At 48.1% G+C, this 17,122-nt stretch overlaps 1 protein-coding gene across 1 annotated transcript in view; it reads left to right on the forward strand.

Moving 5' to 3' along the window:
• Window positions 1–5,806, forward strand: part of DOCK2 (dedicator of cytokinesis 2) — a 447,565-nt gene extending 441,759 nt beyond the window's left edge. Inside the window, exons 48-52 of the mRNA XM_011947752.1 lie at window positions 121–248; window positions 1,367–1,538; window positions 2,573–2,693; window positions 4,247–4,389; window positions 5,230–5,806. Of these exons, the coding sequence (XP_011803142.1) occupies window positions 121–248; window positions 1,367–1,538; window positions 2,573–2,693; window positions 4,247–4,389; window positions 5,230–5,292 (627 nt within the window). The 3' untranslated portion in view covers window positions 5,293–5,806. The remainder of the gene's footprint in view (window positions 1–120; window positions 249–1,366; window positions 1,539–2,572; window positions 2,694–4,246; window positions 4,390–5,229) is intronic.
• The last annotated feature ends 11,316 nt before the right edge of the window (window positions 5,807–17,122 follow it).

Here is a 17,122-nt window from a genome sequence, read left to right on the forward strand (position 1 = left end):
GTTGATGCTCCACTCAGCCCCACAACTCTGCCCTGCCCAGGTGGAGGGAGAAGGTGACAGGAAGGTTGGGGCCACCTTCCCCAGGCTACAGCTGCTAACCACCCTGTTCTCCCACCACAGCCTGACTTTGACGACAGGAGAGTGGGCCGCCCCAGGTCTATGCTGCGCTCATACAGACAGATGTCCATCATCTCTCTGACTTCCATGAATTCTGACTGCAGCACCCCCAGCAAGGCCACCTCAGAGAGGTCAGTCCCTGCACCTCAGGGAGTCCCCCGCACCCCTGCCTCCCTGGCTCAATCTCTCCTCCTTCTCTCTCTTCACCGGCAACATCCCTTCTACCTTCCCCTTCCTCCTTTCAGTTTAAAAGCCTTTTCCCATCTGGAGCCTCACAACTACCCTAGGAGGCTCATGGTTAGTATCATTTATAGGTGATTATCAGAGGCTCAGAGAGGCAAGGCAGCTTTCCTGAGGCCCAGCAGGACTCACCTGCAGCCCCCAGACTTCTCGTCCAGTGATCTCTGTCAGCCAGCCAGAGCTCCTCACCAAGCCTGCATCCTTCTGGAATATTGTCACCTCTTACCAGGATCTGTTCCCTTTCAAGGAAGCTCCTCCCAATCACAATGGGATGTCCCTGTTGCAGAGCTCCTCCTCCTGCACCACCTACCCACACCTCTGTCGGGGGTCTTCCCTCCTTTGCCCCCTTCCACCTTCCTGGAGCCCTCTGGCCATCATTGCTGGACCCTCCAGAAACTTCCCAGCAGGCCTCAGAGACTACTCTTGCCCAGAGGGAAAAGGATGGAAACGTCTTCTGTGTTTCACAATTCTAGGGGCCACCATTCACCCTGCCCAACTCATCTGTTCTAATCGTAGACACTATGAGCTACCCAGCACTTACCATATGCCAAGAATGTGCCAGGGGTTCCTCCGACCTCATCTCATGGCCACTCTGCAAGGTCTCTGTGAAGACCCCCATCTACTGAAAAGGAAATGATGGTTGGAAGAGGTTGAGTGATTTACCCAAAGTTATTCATTCAGCTAAGAACTGGCCGGGCCTGGATTTGAATCCGCATTCATGCTTTCAACCAGTCTTCTCTCCTCACCACCAGTTTCTTTGCTATGGCTCACTTCTTTCAATTTCATCTTACCATGAATAAAATAAAGTGAACTTTACTCATTACATTTAAGAGTTTATGGATTGAGCAAGTTGCTCCCCAAATCCTCTGCCAGATTTGCCGATCTACTCCAGACCCTGTAGTGACAGCTCAGGCAGCCCGAAGGTCCCCTTCAGCTTCCTGGGTCCTTGCAAGGCAGTTCCACTGAAGCTCTAACTGCAGTTTCTATTGCTGCCCCTCTGGCCTTTCAGCTTTGACCTGGAATTAGCACCACCCAAGACTCCGAGAGTGGAGCAGGAGGAGCCGATCTCCCCGGGGAGCACCCTGCCTGAGGTCAAGCTGCGGAGGTCCAAGAAGAGGACGAAGAGAAGCAGCGTAGTGTTTGCGGACGAGAAAGCGGCTGCCGAGTCGGACCTGAAGCGGGTGAGCGGCTGAGGCAGGTTGCCTCTCCGGTGCTGTTAGCAAATCTCCACTACATGCTGGGCACAAAACCCAGGGCTTCCAGATATGGGATCCCCGAGGCCCGCTTCTGCGGTGTATGGGTATTGCAGAGGCGGCACCTGAGGAGCTGAGAGGTGAAGTGCTTACTGCCCAGGCAGCTGGGGTGGCTGGGACATGACAGAGCTGGAAGTTGAACCCTGACCTTTGCACTTCAGAGCCTGTGTGTATCCTTTCCACCATCAACAGGGCTTTTCCAGGCGGGGGAGAAGCCATCTGTTCTCCCACCAAAGGGGAGAGCAGCCCACTTGGTATTGAGCTTCTATAGGCCCCAGCCCCAGGCCTATTCTAGTCACTGACATCTCAGACCCCTGCAAGCCCCTCCTGTGAGCCAGAAGTCCGGGTGGGGATGCAGAGATGAAATCTCACTGTCCTAGCTTTGAGAGTTTTGGTCTTATAAACTAATAACTATGTAAAAATGAGACTTAGTGTCAGACAGCCCTCTTAGTTTCCCCCTGGAAAAGAGGTTTGTTGAAAGCGTTCTGGGAGCCTGGGAGGGGGAGACAGATTAATTGCCCTGGCAAGGGAGGGGTGCCAGATGAAAGAGCAAGGGGCCAACCAAGATACCTTGGTGAAGAAAGGGCCCTCTAGAAACTTCCCAGTGGACCTCACAGGCTACTCTTGCCTGGATGGATAAGAATGGAAATGTCTTCTGTGTTTCTCAATTCTAGGGGACAACATTCACATGATAGTCTAAATGAATGCCACCCCCTCCACCCCGTAGTTGGGTAGTGTGCAACCTGTGCAACCATACATGGCAGACTGCCATGGAATGATATAAAACAGAATAGTATAAAACAGTTCAAATGGTATGAACTTGAAGCCTGCTTCATAGAAACCATGCCACGCCCTCATCCCTGATCCTTCAGGGCCTACATCTGCCTCATACTAAGCCTTTCTCTTTTTTTTTTTTTTTGTGTATGTGTGTATTTGTGTGTGTGTCTGGTGTATTCCTCCAGCTTTCCAGGAAGCATGAGTTCATGAGTGACACCAACCTCTCGGAGCATGCAGCCATCCCCCTCAAGGCGTCTGTCCTCTCTCAAATGAGCTTTGCGAGCCAGTCCATGCCTACCATCCCAGGTATGCCCCCTGCTGCCACCAGCATGAGGGACTAGAGATAGTGCAGACCACCAGCCTTGTGGGTAGAGGATGGATGGGAACTGTGTCTATACAACAAAGTGGGCCAGGCATCCTGGAGTTTGAGGCTGTACTCACAGCCCCCCACCCTCTAATCTCTCCCCACACCCACCACTTCCTAGCAGTGACACCATCCCAGCAAGCTCCAGCAGGGACAGGGGAGAGGCCTGCTGTCTCTTGGGCCCTCAGAATTCACTGAGTATCCATTTGTCACACTAGGTGGCCCCTTGTTCTCAGTTAGCCAGGCCTCCCCAGGGGCCAGAAGTTTGCCCTTGGTATGTCCCTAAGACCTGTGGCTTCTTTATGGACCTGGAAGACTCTTTGTGGCTTTACAAAAATGGCCACCACATCTTATAGCTGCAGAGTGTTGGGTGCACAGATGCTCCCTATCTGCCATCTTTGTCACACACTGTCCAGTGAGGAGGTCAGAGCACAGGTGATGGTCCTAACTCACAGAAGAGAATCTGAGGCCCTAACAGGGGACGTGACAGGGGACATGGCATGCCTGAGAGCACTCCATCTGGCATGCAGAAGTCCTTGGCATTTGCTGCTATGTGCCTGGCTCTGTGTGGTAAGGGCCAGGTCAGAAGGGAAGAAGAAAGGGCCAGTGCTGCCCTGTGGAACTCAGCAGGCCGATCATGGTGAAGATGCTTGCTGGTTCCTGAATGTTTGGGGTGCTAGGCGCTGCGCCAACCGCTACTCCTTCATTATCTCATTTACACCACTGCACATACCCGGGAAGTAGTTCATGTCATCCACCCCATTGTATGGATGAGGAAACTGGGGCACCGAGAACATCAGTCTCTTGCCTATCACCAATCAGCAAATGGCAGAGGCTGAGTTCAGACCCAGGCCCTCTTCCCTGGAACCAGGCACCTGCCCACTGCCCTGCCACCCCACCCAGGATAGCCTAAACACGGCTGCAACATTTGGCCTAAGCCATTTCACTGGTATCTTCTCCGCAGGTCTCACAACACCCAGGTGGTCTGGGCTTTTTCTCCCATTTGGCCAATGTCAAAAGCAGCAGTCAGAGAGTAACTAATTTTTCATGTCTCTGTGACTCCAAACTGGGGCTGTAACCACTAGGCCATCTGGCCCCTCCACCAGGTGACACATGGGTCTGAGACTCTCTTCCCTGGAGAGAAATCCAGGGTGTTGGTATTGGGAGCTAGAGGAAGAGTAAGCTCACACTGTCCCCTACCTTGGAGCAGAAGGCTTTGTGTTTCCTGGGGATGTCAGGGCTTTGGGGCAAGGTTTTGACCAGGAGCCAGGAGGTTGAACCCTTGTCTGTAGGGTGGGCAACCTTCACTGCAAGAGGACAGCTTCAACGCCCCCTGGCATGGCAGGAAATAGGCTTCCTGCCTCCTGCTTGGCACATACAATGTGTAATCCCTGGATGCTGGCTCTGTCTCCGAGCCCTCCCCCTGTCTACCTCCCCCAAGGCACTGCCCCTCCTCCACCCACCCACTCATGCCCCAGCTCTACTCTCCTTCCAGCCCTGACACTCTCAGTGGCAGGCATCCCTGGGTTGGACGAGGCCAACACATCCCCCCGTCTCAGCCAGACCTTCCTCCAACTCTCAGATGGTGACAAGAAGACACTCACACGGAAGAAGGTCAATCAGTTCTTCAAGACGATGGTGAGGACACTGAGGGTGGAAGGAAAGGAAGACGTTGGGAGGAAAAAGGGAAGACAGCAATGCAGAGAAAAGAAAATGGGGGGTCGTGTGTGCATGTGTGTGCATATGTGGTCATTCCTAGGGAGGCCTAGTCAGGAGGCCCTGAGTTCTGGGACACTGTGCAGCAATGCCCAGAGGGCAGTTCTCCTCTGGGGCCCCAGGCAGCTCCTCTGACCAGGATTGACCCCAGCTAGGCATGTGCAGGGCCCTGGGACCTCAGAAGCAGTAAGTGGCCTGCCCTCACCTAAACTGCCCCTTAGTGCTGCAGCACTTTTCTATTCAACCTATATCACAAAATCCTACAAATTGAACATTAGTTTCCAAGCACTGATTCTGTAAGATGGGACTGTAAAGTCCCATCTCCTATTGTTACTTGTTGGCCTTTCCTCAAGATCAAGAAGGTCCCATAACACATCTGATCCTCAAGGTAATATGAAATCGGGACTCTGCTACTACAAATATATCAAGTGTACCGTGAGCACACAATGAGTCAGGCACTGTGCTAAGCACTTCCCAAGCATGGTGCCATTTGAGCTCCCACTCTTAGGATTTTATATGGGAGGCTCACAGAGTTTGGTAAGTGATGTGCCCAAGTCCACATGGCTAGTGAACCTGGGCTCACTCTACTGTCTACCACTGCCTTTCCGGCCAAAGCCAAGGTCATAGCAGTTCACATTCACTGGGCTTTGGGCAGGGGTCAGTGTTGGGGCCCTTGTGATTAGGACTGGGAAGCTCCATTTTGATGCTTAATCTGATAATCCCATCTTGGTTTTGTGCTTGATTATTCTCTTCTCTCAAAAGCTGGCCAGCAAATCGGCTGAAGAAGGCAAACAGATCCCAGACTCGCTGTCCACGGACCTGTGAGCTGCTGCTGACTAGGGCTGCATGGGAGAGCCAGGGAGGGGAGTTTCTGGAAGAGGAGAGCCATGGGTGGAACACCGAAGCCTCAGAGAGTGGGAGACTCTCCCCATCAGTTGTCCTCACTTAGAGGAGACAGAGGAGCCAATCAGGTCCCAGAGCTTGAGTGCTAACAAGCCCAGCATCCCCTGGGGCTGTGATCATGGTGGATGAGGAAGCCTCAATGTACATTCCCGAACGCAAGGAACTAGCAAGAATGCCTTCTCCCAGTGTGCTCTCCCCAACATCCTAGGCACAGCTTTCACAACCCAGTTTCTTAGGGGTAAGAAACTATTATTATTTCATTTATAAAGTCCCAGAACTTAAAGGAAAGCCTTTTAAATATTCTTTTTAATTTTATTTTAGATTAACAGTTTTGTACTTTACATTTTTTAATACAACCAACCAGTTTCTTTTCTAGTCAATCATCCTGAAGAGTTGCTGTTTCTTACTGACAATAAAAAATGTTTTCTTGGTTCGAGTAAGCCTTGTTGCCTGATTCTGTTGGCTGACTCTCCTGGGCCCAGGACTGGGCAGGAAGCTCCCTGGAAGGAAGGAAGGCCCAGGGATTGCAGTGATGTGAGGGAGCCTGGTGATGCCCTTGCCCAATGCCAAGTTTCCCCACCTCATCTATGAGAAGATTCTTCAAGAATCTCCATGACTCTGGTTCCTTAGATGCCCAACCCTGGGCTACCAGCATGTTAAAAAAGTTGGCCTGGTCTTCCTCATGGATCTGAATAGTGGAGTGTCGTACCTCCTTTCTCCACCTTTAGAAAGAGATAGCACGACCACCCAAGCCTGGTCACTCTAGTAAAGACCAAACCTAATGCCAAAGAGTTGGGAAAAGAGGGGTCTGAGGTCCAGCAGACTCATAGTTGAGCTCTTGGATCTTGTCACTGGCTCCAAAGTGGTGGCTTTTCTTGGAGGAATTCTCAGGCTTTTCAGATGAGGCCCAAAGGAGGTGAGTAGCTTTGTCAGGCAGCAGCAAGAGAGGATGGGAGCAAAGTCCCACCTCTGGATCTGACAGCGAGCAGGGAGCTGTGCAGGGGAGGGGTCCAGAAGGAGGCTGAGGACCCATTTGAGAAGGAAATTAATACTGGCTAAGTGCATGACAGCACAGGTTTCAGAAGTAGAGCCATCTGAAAACCTTGGAGTGGATGCTCATTTACAGGCTGAGTCCCTGGGGTAGAGTAAGACAGGAGAAAGAATGATGATGGTAGCTCGAATTTCTCGAGCCCTGATGGTGTCTGGGACAGTGTTATAGACATAGTAAGAATTAACTTCCTAAGTCTTGATAGCAGCCCTAGGAGGTAGATACGATTATCACCCAGATGAAGAAATGGAGGCACAGAGGCGTGAAGTGACCCAAGACCACATACTTAGTAACGAATGGCTGGGATCCAAACCCAGACAGCTGGGTGGGGAGCCTGACTCTTAGGCACTACCCTACGTTGTCTCTGGGACGCCTTAGTGCGCAGAATATCCTGAGTCTTGGTAGCCTTTATCCACCCCAGCCTGTCCCTGGTGGCCTCTATGTCCCTGCTGCAAGCCCCATTTGAAGATGTGTTGCCTAGTTCACCTCCTAGTCTCCTCAACAGGCCAAAAAGTCCTGTTTTGATGATTGCTGGGCTTTCGTCTACACCGAACACCTTTGGGTTGCCTAAGGTCAGTAGGCAGCACCCAGAGGATTGGATTCTGTTACAAGCTTGGGCTTCTCATGCCTGCTTTTTCTCTCATTATGAACTGATAAAATCCTAGTGTTTAGCCTTGACATGTAAGCCCTTCCAAATACCAGTGGGCAGTGGGGGCCAGGGAGGAGGGGGCAAATCTCAACAAGGAAAATAAAATGATTCTCCCTTTTCCCACAACTACAGAAAAACAGGTATGATCCTGTGCCTTGAAACTGTAGATGTTACCCTCACTCAGGAGTACTGAAAGCCACCCATACTCAGAGGTTGTTGCTACGTCATCCTGGGAAAGTAAGCTTTAACCTCTGAAAATTCTGTAACTGATTGATCTCCTCACTTAATACTGTGTGGCCCTGGCAATAATATTTCTGAGTTCCATTTTCTGAAGATTATCAATATCTATGAGTTTTCTTATTAAATCTGAATGGGACCATTGGCACTTCCCGTTTTCCCACATAAATGGAGCAAGACTTAGTTAAACCCATAAACAGGGTTTGAAAGTCAAATCTCATTTCAGTTAAGACTGTCATCAGGTTGACAGTCCACTTAATCCTTTGCCAGAAAAATTTTACATGCTCCCATTACATAGCAGGAACAACAATGCCAGTAGTAATAACAATAATAAACAACAATAATAATACAGCTGCCACTTACCAGGCACTTACTCTATATGTCATTTCCTTAAATCCTCACACCAATCCTATGAGCTAGACACTAGGTTCCTAGCCACACTGATGTGAAACTCAGTTCCAAGGTTGAGGAGTTTGTGATGTGGCCTTGACACCTGACTAGCAAGAGACACAGCCATTTCTGTCCACACCAAGCCTCGTGATCTTAATCCACACATTCACTTTCTACCTGGGACCTCAGCTCAATGTCAGACTCTATTTCACAGTCCATGATTGTTTGTCAGTCTTCGCCTACAATGCCAATGGTGGCACCTGGGAAAAATGAAGGTGGGGTTAGGCATTTGGCATAGCCCTCCTGGTACCACCGATGTCCCCTCATTGTATACAAGTTCTGTCCAAAACAAGCTAGTAGTCTCAAGGAAGGGTGTATGCCTCAGAATTTCCAGAAGGAGGTAGCATTGGATGGGGTGGGAGGAAGGATCTCTTTATACGTCTTCCTTTCTTGATGTTGTTTTCTGAGACCCTGAAAGACTACTTCATCCAATGCTCTCATTTTACATAGTTAGGTGATCTCTCCAGTGGCTGTGATCAGCAGGACCCAATCTGGAATCCAGGTCTTCATCCAGGTAATCTCCCATCAGTGGAACTCTCTCACCTTTAAGCACCCAGTGACCCTTGTTCTCTGTCTTCAAGACAGGGTTGATATCTGCCATTCATACTTTAGTTTGATCTAGAGCACTAAGTTCCCTTCCTTTCCTTAAGGGAGGGGTATTTTTAGCCTTTATTGCTAAGCATGGAGTAGAAGTCTTCCTTCTTTCTTCTAGGCTTTCAGGCTTATGTCAGCAAATAGAAGAGAAATTCAGGGAAACAAATGGCCTTCCCAGCATCCAAAATCAGGTTGGGCTCTGCTTTCCAGACATGCTAAACTGTAACACATCTGTTTGCCTCTCCTGGCTGAATCCTGGGTGCCTCTGCCTCCCTGCCATAACTTCAGTTCCCTAGGAAACAGATCCTCAGGCAATGATTGAATGCCATGCTCTTTTGGGGCTGTGCAATCTTAGGGTGAAGGAAAGAGGGAAAAGGGATTGGAAGCAATAGAAGTTGAGGTATTAACTCTATTTGTGTCTGGTTCACACTAAGCCACAGAGACTCAACTTGTCAGGCAGCATTGAGCAGGATATCTTTGGGCAGGGTATAATAGAGAAATCAAACCCCAGAAGAGCCTGTAGAGAGGAGGAAGAAGGCTGGGTGTGGTGGCTAATGCCTGTAATCTCAGCACTTAGGGAGGCCAAGGCGGGTGGATCATGAGGTCAAGAGATCAAGACCATCCTGGCCAACATGGTGAAACACTGTCTCTACTAAAAGTTCAAAAATTAGCTGGGTGTGGTGGCACATACCTGTAGTCCCAGCTACTTTGGAGGCTGAGGCAGGAGAATCACTTGAACCTGGGAGGTGAAGGTTGCAGTGAACCAAGATCGTGCCACTGCACTCCAGCCTGGCAATAGGGTGAGAGACTCTGTCTAAAAAAAAAAAGGAGAAAGAAAAGGGAATGTATTTGCCCACCTTGCCACTATCTCAGCTTCCTGTTTCAAGTGGTAAGTTCCCCCTATTGGGTGTGGTAAAACCCTTCATGGTTTTACCTGTGGATTGCATCATCTAGCCCTTTCAGTAGCTGTTTGGGAAGCTATATCCCATGCCCCACAAAGTGGCACTCCATACAAGGGCAGAATTTGTATAAGAAACCAGCAACTCAGGGAATAAAACAGTAGCCTGGGCTCTGTTGCAGCAAGGAAAGGGAAGACCAAGCCTTTCTGGACAAGCCACTGGTGGACCCCAGGTGGGAGGACCATGTGGACCCATGTTGGCTGCAGTGGCTACTGAGGTAGAGCAGACAGCTGGCGGCCCAGAAAACCCTGGCCTCTGAAGGAGTCAAGAAGGCATATGAGATTGTCTGAGACATTCAGACCATCACATGCCCCTTCTGTTATCTCCTGCTCCTATTATAACTTGTGAATCTTGTGTGTGTGTGTAAGATGTACTTTCTCCTTTCCTACAAAAAGATGAACAAATCCCTATGCTTTCTCCTTTCCTAAGAGGGGATGTCCAAGTCCATGTGCTTTTTCCTTTCCTAGGAGGGATATCCAAGACCATGTGCTTTCTTTCCCATTAAGAGATGTCCAAATTCATGTGCTTTCGCCTTTCCCAAGAAGGGATGTCCCAGTCCAATCAGTCACAGAGTCCATTTCAAGGTGGCATTCAGTTATGATCTCCCACACAACCTACAGCAAGAAGATTTGTGAAAGAAGCCACGATAGCTGCTGTAGCTGGACCAAGACTATGACAGATACTCATCATTTCCTTCCTCCACCACCCAGTTAAGTGTCTCTGACCCACAGCTCACACTTCATGTGGACTGAATTGCCTGCCTGCTGGAGTGCTCAGACCTCTTATCCCCAAAGGGTCTGAGTTTTTAATTGATCCACCTTTCTTGGTTTGTGGTTGTTGTAATTACCTAGTGACCATTACCAGTGGGCATAAGTGTACTAAGAAACGGCCCAGTGATCCCCTTGGTTCCAGACATGCTCCTCTCTGCCCCTGTTGAATCATAACATCTGAGGTCCTCATGTAATCAGGGTCAGTTGCTGGTCCATGAGCATGATAAGCCAAAGTGGCCAAGTGGTAGTCACAATTCCAGTTCAATGGGGGCTTCACTCTGTCCCTACCTTGTGACCATGTTATGGGTTGATTTGTGTCCTTCCAAAATTCACATGTTGAAATAATAACCCCCAATACCTTAAGATGTGACCTTATTTGAAGACAGTGTCTTTAAACAGGTAATAAAGTTAAAACAAGGTAATTAGGGTGGGTATTAATTCAATATGACTGGTGTCCTTATACAAAGAGGAAATTTAGAGAAAGATGTGCACACAGGGAGCATGCCACATGAAGATTAAAGGCACAGATTGGAGGGATGTGTCTGCAAGCCAAGGAACACCAGATTGCCAGCAAACCACCAAAAGCTACGGGCAAGGCATAAACAGATTCTCTCTCTCAGTACCTAGGGAAAAAAAAAACAGTCCTGCCAACACCTTGACTTCAGGCTTCTGATCTCTAGAACTGTGAGACAATAAACTTTTGTTGTTTAAGCCACTCAGTCTGTGGTATTTGTTGCAGTGGCCCTAGCAAACAAATACAGACCGGGACCTCACATCTTACAAAACCCAAGGACAGGAGGCATCAATCCCATGAGTGGGTCACTGGGTGATAGTGAGAAGGGCTTTTGTACTCTCACACTGGGCCCCCAGCTTTAGGAGATTTTGAAGACATAGTATTATACACCACCCATAGTATTATACATCACCCACTGTCCACTGAATTTACTACAGACTGGAGGATGGCTCCCTGAGAGGTAGTGTCCCCCACTGGAACCTTGGCTGAACCTCTAAAAGGCTGTGCTCTGTTCCATCAGGTTGGCTGCTTCTGAATGATGGGGTTTATGGTAAAGCTGGTGAATCCCATGGCCTTGAGCCCATTACGTTTAGTTCCTTGCTAAGAATGGGTCCCTTGTTCCAAGTGAAGGTTTGTGGAATCCCAACTCAATGAACAAGGTTTTTCTGTAAGCCCTTAGATGATAATACTGACAGAAACGTCATGGACCTTGGAAGGCAACCCCATATCTAGAGGATGTTTTGATCATGGTCATCATGAATTGCTGTTCTTTACAAGGTAGAGAGGTCTCAGTGTAAGTGACCCATGTTTCCCTAAGCAATGGTGCACGTAATAGACTCAGTGTCAGTCTCTGCAACTAGCAGGTGGCCACTTTGCAGTAGAAATAGCTATATCACATTTGGTGAGAGGAACTCCATATTGTGGAACCTAGTTAGAGCCTCCATCTCTGCCACCATAACCACTTGCTTCACAGGCCCATTGCACATGCGATGGATGGCAGATGAGCAAAGCTGAGCTATAGGACTGGTCATCCAACTCCTTGATGGTTGAAAGACTGATCTGTGGTCTTTCTGGTGAGCAGTAAAACATAGATCTGCACATTTTGAGTCTACTCCCATTGGATCATGAACATACTTCTTCCCCAGACCCCCAGTAATCAATCTTCCAGTATTATTCCTTTCAGTCCTCTGACCAATCAACAAAGCCATTCTTTATGGCCCAGGAGTATAAATGTCTATCTCAGTTCATGTTCCCCACTTTTTAAGGAAGACAGCCAAGTATACTGCTCATAGCTCTACCATTGGGCTGCAACACAGCTGCAGTCCATTTCCAGCTAGCATTAACACAGTATGCCTTCTCCGTAAGTTGGCCATGTAGAATCCCTCCATACGTCCAAAAGTATGGGTTGAAGGACAGGCATGAATGAAGCAAAAGTAGGTACCATGGAATTCTGGGCCATCAGTTTTTATCATTTACTCATGCCTTCAAGACTTGCTTGAGCCCGATGTCAAAGATACCACTTTCATCTATGATGCATTTCTGCCACGCTCTGCCTTATGATGTGGAGACAACCATGATGCCCATGGTGGACATCTCAGGTCGCATGGTCCCTTGGTGTCCCACAGTGAGGAGCTCAACCTCTCAGGGGACCCAGTAGCACTCTGAGAGCTATTTTTCAGACAGAGAGTCAAGGAGAACATAAATTTGATTTAGATTCTGAGAGGTATATGCTGTCATTATCCTACAGGGTCTTGTTAGCATCTCCATTCAGCATCCACATCTGCCATCAGTATCTCCAGGGTAATGAAATATGGCCTCAGAGGCAGAGCAGCTAGAACCACAGCCTAGACCTGCTGCAGAGCATTTGTCTTTAGGTTCACTCAAATTGGCATACTCCAGAGTCACCTGATAACAAATTGGAAGCAGTACTCCACAGTTTCTGTGTCCAAGATCCAAAAAGACTCTTCAGCTTCTATGTTTCTTTTTTAGTAAAAGAAAATGTAAGACGCAGCCTGGGTGTAGTGGCTCACGCCTGTAATCCCAGCAGTTTGGGAGGCCGAGGCAGGTGGATCACTTGAGGTCAGTAGTTCGAGATCAGCCTGACCAATATGGTGAAATCCCACCTCTACTAATAAATACACAAATTAGCCAGGTGTGATGGTGCGCACCTGTAGTGCCAGTTAGGAGGCTGTGTTGGGAAGATCACTTGAACCCAGGAGGCAGAGGTTGTGGTGAGCTGAGATCATGCCACTGCACTCCAGCCTGGGTGACAGAGCGAGACTCCATCTCAAAAAAAAAAAAAAAAAGTAAGATGCAACAGCTTGTTTTTTATATTAAAGGCGATGTCCCAGCATGCCCTGACAACTGGAGCCCAAAAATTGGTAACAGTCATATTGGTGACATATATCAGGCCCCTAAATCACTCAGGTTTATCAACCCACCCTTGTAGCATGTATGTGTCTTGGTGGGGAATCTAAGGTGCCTGACATTCCCTGATCACCAAGCCAATGAACATGATGTTATGCATGTAGAGGAAGGGTGATGTTTCTGGGAATATCACTAAAAGCATGGTCCCTATGGACTATCTTAGGACAGAAAAAAGGAGAGTTGACATAGCACCAAGACTACACAGTGTAGATATCCTGTTGTCCTGCCATAGCAAAGCAACCTGCTTTTCATGTTCCTTTCATATGGATGCTAAGAAGAAAGCATTCATGAAATGAATAACCACATCCAAAGGAGCAGAGGCTGTACAGACCAGTTCCTGTAAAGATACCAAAGCCCACATAGCATCTAGTGACATTGATGGTAGTCCACTATCATCTGCCAAGATTTGATTCATATTTAGAGGACAGACAGGTGAATAGAATGGGAATATTATAGGGGCCACTGCCCCTACATTCTTCAAGTCTTCAACAGCTGTGTTTATCTCTGCAATTCTTCTGTCTGATCTTGATAAAAAAGGTAGTTTCTGGGGCTTCCATTCAGACCTTCCTACTGTAATGGGTCTAACTACCCAGGTCAACAAACAGATGCAAATGTGAGTATGTTCTACATTCAGGAATCAGGCCAAGACCCCTATCACTCGGTCTCCAATGGTCAACACTCCAACCAGAGGACCATCACGGAGTTTTACATCCCCTGATATTGGTGTTCATTCAGATCTCATATCTACTCGTCTTTGAGGGATCCAGATATTTCCTTTTCCCTGGTTCACAGTTACCCTGGAAATAGCCATAAGTCCCTTTGGGAAAATTTAGAGAACAATTTCCCAAAGATACTCATGAGTACATTGCAGGGTTTTGTCTTAAAGAATCAGCCTCCCCTTCAGTCAATGGGCCTTGGTGTAGATCTGAAAGCTGAGTGAGGGGTCACAATTTCCCATAACCATGGCTGATGTTCTGATTATGTAAACGAAGCAACAATATACATAGCTGCTCATCTATTTGGCCTCTGGGATACCATAACCTACAGTGGTCAGTGTCATAGATCCCTGTGGGTTAAGGCTCCGTGATTATCTCTCTTGCCCTGTTGCTCCTTGTGATAATTACCTCTACCTAGGACCTGAAAGTCAGGTGTAGGTACCTGCCTCTCCTAAACTAGAAGTCCATCATCCCCACTGACATGAGGGAGCCCAGTTCCATGCCGGCATCTCCTGCCATTAACATTGACCTAGAGAGGACAGCCACTCCCATGCTTGGTGTCTCTATTTGTTTCTTGTGGCTGCTATAGCAAATAATAAACAAAAACTCAAACAAACAAAAAGCTTCAGGTGTTTTAAACAACAGAAATGTGTCCCTTCACAGTTCCAGAGGCTGGAAGTCTGAAATCCAGGTGTCAGCAGGGCCGTGCTCCCTCTGAAGGCTCCAGGGAAGAATCTTCCCTTGCCTCCTCCTGGCTCCTGGCAGCCAGCGATGCCTGGTGTTCCTTGGCTTGTAGCAGCATCACTCCAGTTTCTGTATCTAACTTCACTTGGCCACCTTCTCTCCATGTGTGCCTGTGTCTCATATCTCTGTTTCTAATTCTTCCTGTTCTTATAAGGACAGCAGTCATTGGATTTAGGGACCACCCTAATTCAGGATAGCCTCATTTTAACTTGATTACCCCTGTGAAGACCCTATTTCCAAGTAACATCACATTCCCAGGTTATCCAGAGTTAGGACTTCAACATATATCCTCGGGTACACAATTCAACCCATAATGCAGGTACCCTTCACTTTTTGTCCTAAATGAAAAAAAAAAAGTGTGTGTGTGTGTGTGTCACACACATATCCTTTAGGCTTTTCCAGGGAACACAATCGCAGGTCAGACATAATAAATTTCTTCTAAAATACCCACTCCACTGAGCTACCTGATCCCTTCTGAACTAACAGTGTTGAATAAACCAAGTTCTGGTGTGTCTACTCCATCCACCCTCAGTCTCAGCTTCAGGGAACTATCTCAGAAAACTATCAAAACCAGCACTAGGCATCTGCCCTAACATTGAATCCCAAGCCAGGAACAAGTGCCCCATGCTAATGAATTCTCTATCTGATCTTATTTCTGAAAACTTCCTAAGCCTTAGCACCCTCAGATCCACTCCCACGCCTGTTCCCAGTACCACCAGACAGATCCTGCAATTCCGTGTAAGCTATATATTCCCAAGGCAGGAGACATAGCTTGCTTCCCAGGCTGTGCTCCCCTCTCAGACCTGATTCTGGTTGCTGGGTGGAGGCAGTAAGGGGTGGTGGAGCCAGTTCTCCAGAGGAACGAGCATCCACTTGCAGGGCATGTGTTTCAAGCAAGAGCTCCAAGAAAGGGGAGACCATTCCCTTCTGATAAGAGAGAAGGGCCTGCTTCTGCCAGGCAGGACGTTTGGGGGATTCAAAATGTTCAGGCTCACAGGCCTGAAGGTTTCTACATCAGATCTTTGGCTGCAGTTTTCCTGTGAGGGCCCTGACTTTACTACAGGAAGCTGTTGAGGCTTTGCATTCGTGTCTTTGCAAGTCTTTCACCCTTTTAACCAGTCTTTAACCCAATTTCAGCAGTCTGCTCTGCAACTGCATGAGATGAGGTCTCTAAAATATTTCAAACCAGCTGTGATGGGCACCATAATAACCCCTCAGTGATGTCTGTATCCTAACCCCTGGAGCCTGTGAATATGTTAGGTTACCTGACAAAGGAGAATTAAGGTTGCAGATGGAATTAAGGTTTGCTGATCAGCTGAGTTAAGATCGTGGAGATACCACAGGATTATCCAGATTGGTCCAGCATAAGGACAAGGGTCTTTAAAAGTGGAAAGAGGAGGCAGCAGAGGAGAGTCAGAGGATGCCATGTGAGAGAAAGTCACTGCCTGTTGCTGGCTTTGAAGATGGAAGAAGAGGTCATGAGTCCAAGGATGCAGGAAGCCTCTAGAGGCTGGGAAAAGCAAGGAAACAGATTCAGCTCTAGAAAGGAACATAGCTCTGCTAACACTTCCTTTTTAACCAAGTGGGATCTGTGTCAGACTTCTGGTCTGCAGACTTAAGATAATGAATTTGTGTTGTTCTGAGCCATGAAGTGGTTGATCATTTGTTGTGCACAATACAGCAACAGGAAACAAACAGAGAGGCCCCTTGATATTGAGAGCGTGCCTTCGGCTGTCCTAGCCTCACAGTTTCTATTTGAAAGACCTCCAGGACAATCAAAACTACTCCACAGGTTTTGTAATTATTATTATCCTGTAACTAGTTGAGCACCTCAGCTATTTCATCACCCAGTGCATTTTGCAGGTAAAAGCATAAGGAATGATGATGTCACTGTGTGCAAGGAGCTATTTCTATCCCACCTACTATTAGCAGTGGGGAGTTCTATTGTCTTGGGACACTTGAGCAATGCAACTCCAAAATCCCATCCTGAGAGCCTGTTTTCTAAATTCTCTTCCATTTCCAATCTGATTACACCCTGAGTCTTCTAGAATCTGTTACTCAAAGAGTGGTCTGCAGAAGAGCACTGTGGGCCTCCCCTGGGGGCTTGTTAGGAATATAGAATCTCAGGCTTCACCCTAGACCCGCTGAATCCTACTCTGTATTTGAACCATAGTCCCAACTGATCCAAATGCACATTAAAATTCTACAGCCCTGTCGGGCACAGTGACACACACCTGTAATCCCGGCACTTTGGGAGGCCAAGGCGGGCGGATCATGAGGCCAGGAGATCGAGACCATCCTGGCTAACATGGTGAAACCCCATCTCTACTAAAAATACAAAAAGTAGTCAGGTGTGGTGGTGGGCACCTGTAGTCCCACTTACTTGGGAGGCTGAGGCAGGAGAATCGCTTGAACCCGGGAGGGGGAGGTTGCAGTGAGCTGAGATTATGCCACTGCACTCCAGCCTGGTAACAGAGGAAGACTCCGTCTCAAACAAGCAAACAAACAAAAATTCTACTGTCCTCGTGCCTGTAATCCGAGCACTTTGGGGGATCAAGGTGGGTGAATCACTTGAGGTCAGGAGTTCGAGACCAGCCTGGCCAACATGGTGAAACCCCCATTTCTACTAAAAATCCAAAAAAAA

The sequence above is a fragment of the Colobus angolensis genome, unplaced genomic scaffold, assembly GCF_000951035.1.
Source record: "Colobus angolensis palliatus isolate OR3802 unplaced genomic scaffold, Cang.pa_1.0 Scaffold27, whole genome shotgun sequence".
Taxonomy (NCBI): Eukaryota; Metazoa; Chordata; class Mammalia; order Primates; family Cercopithecidae; genus Colobus; species Colobus angolensis.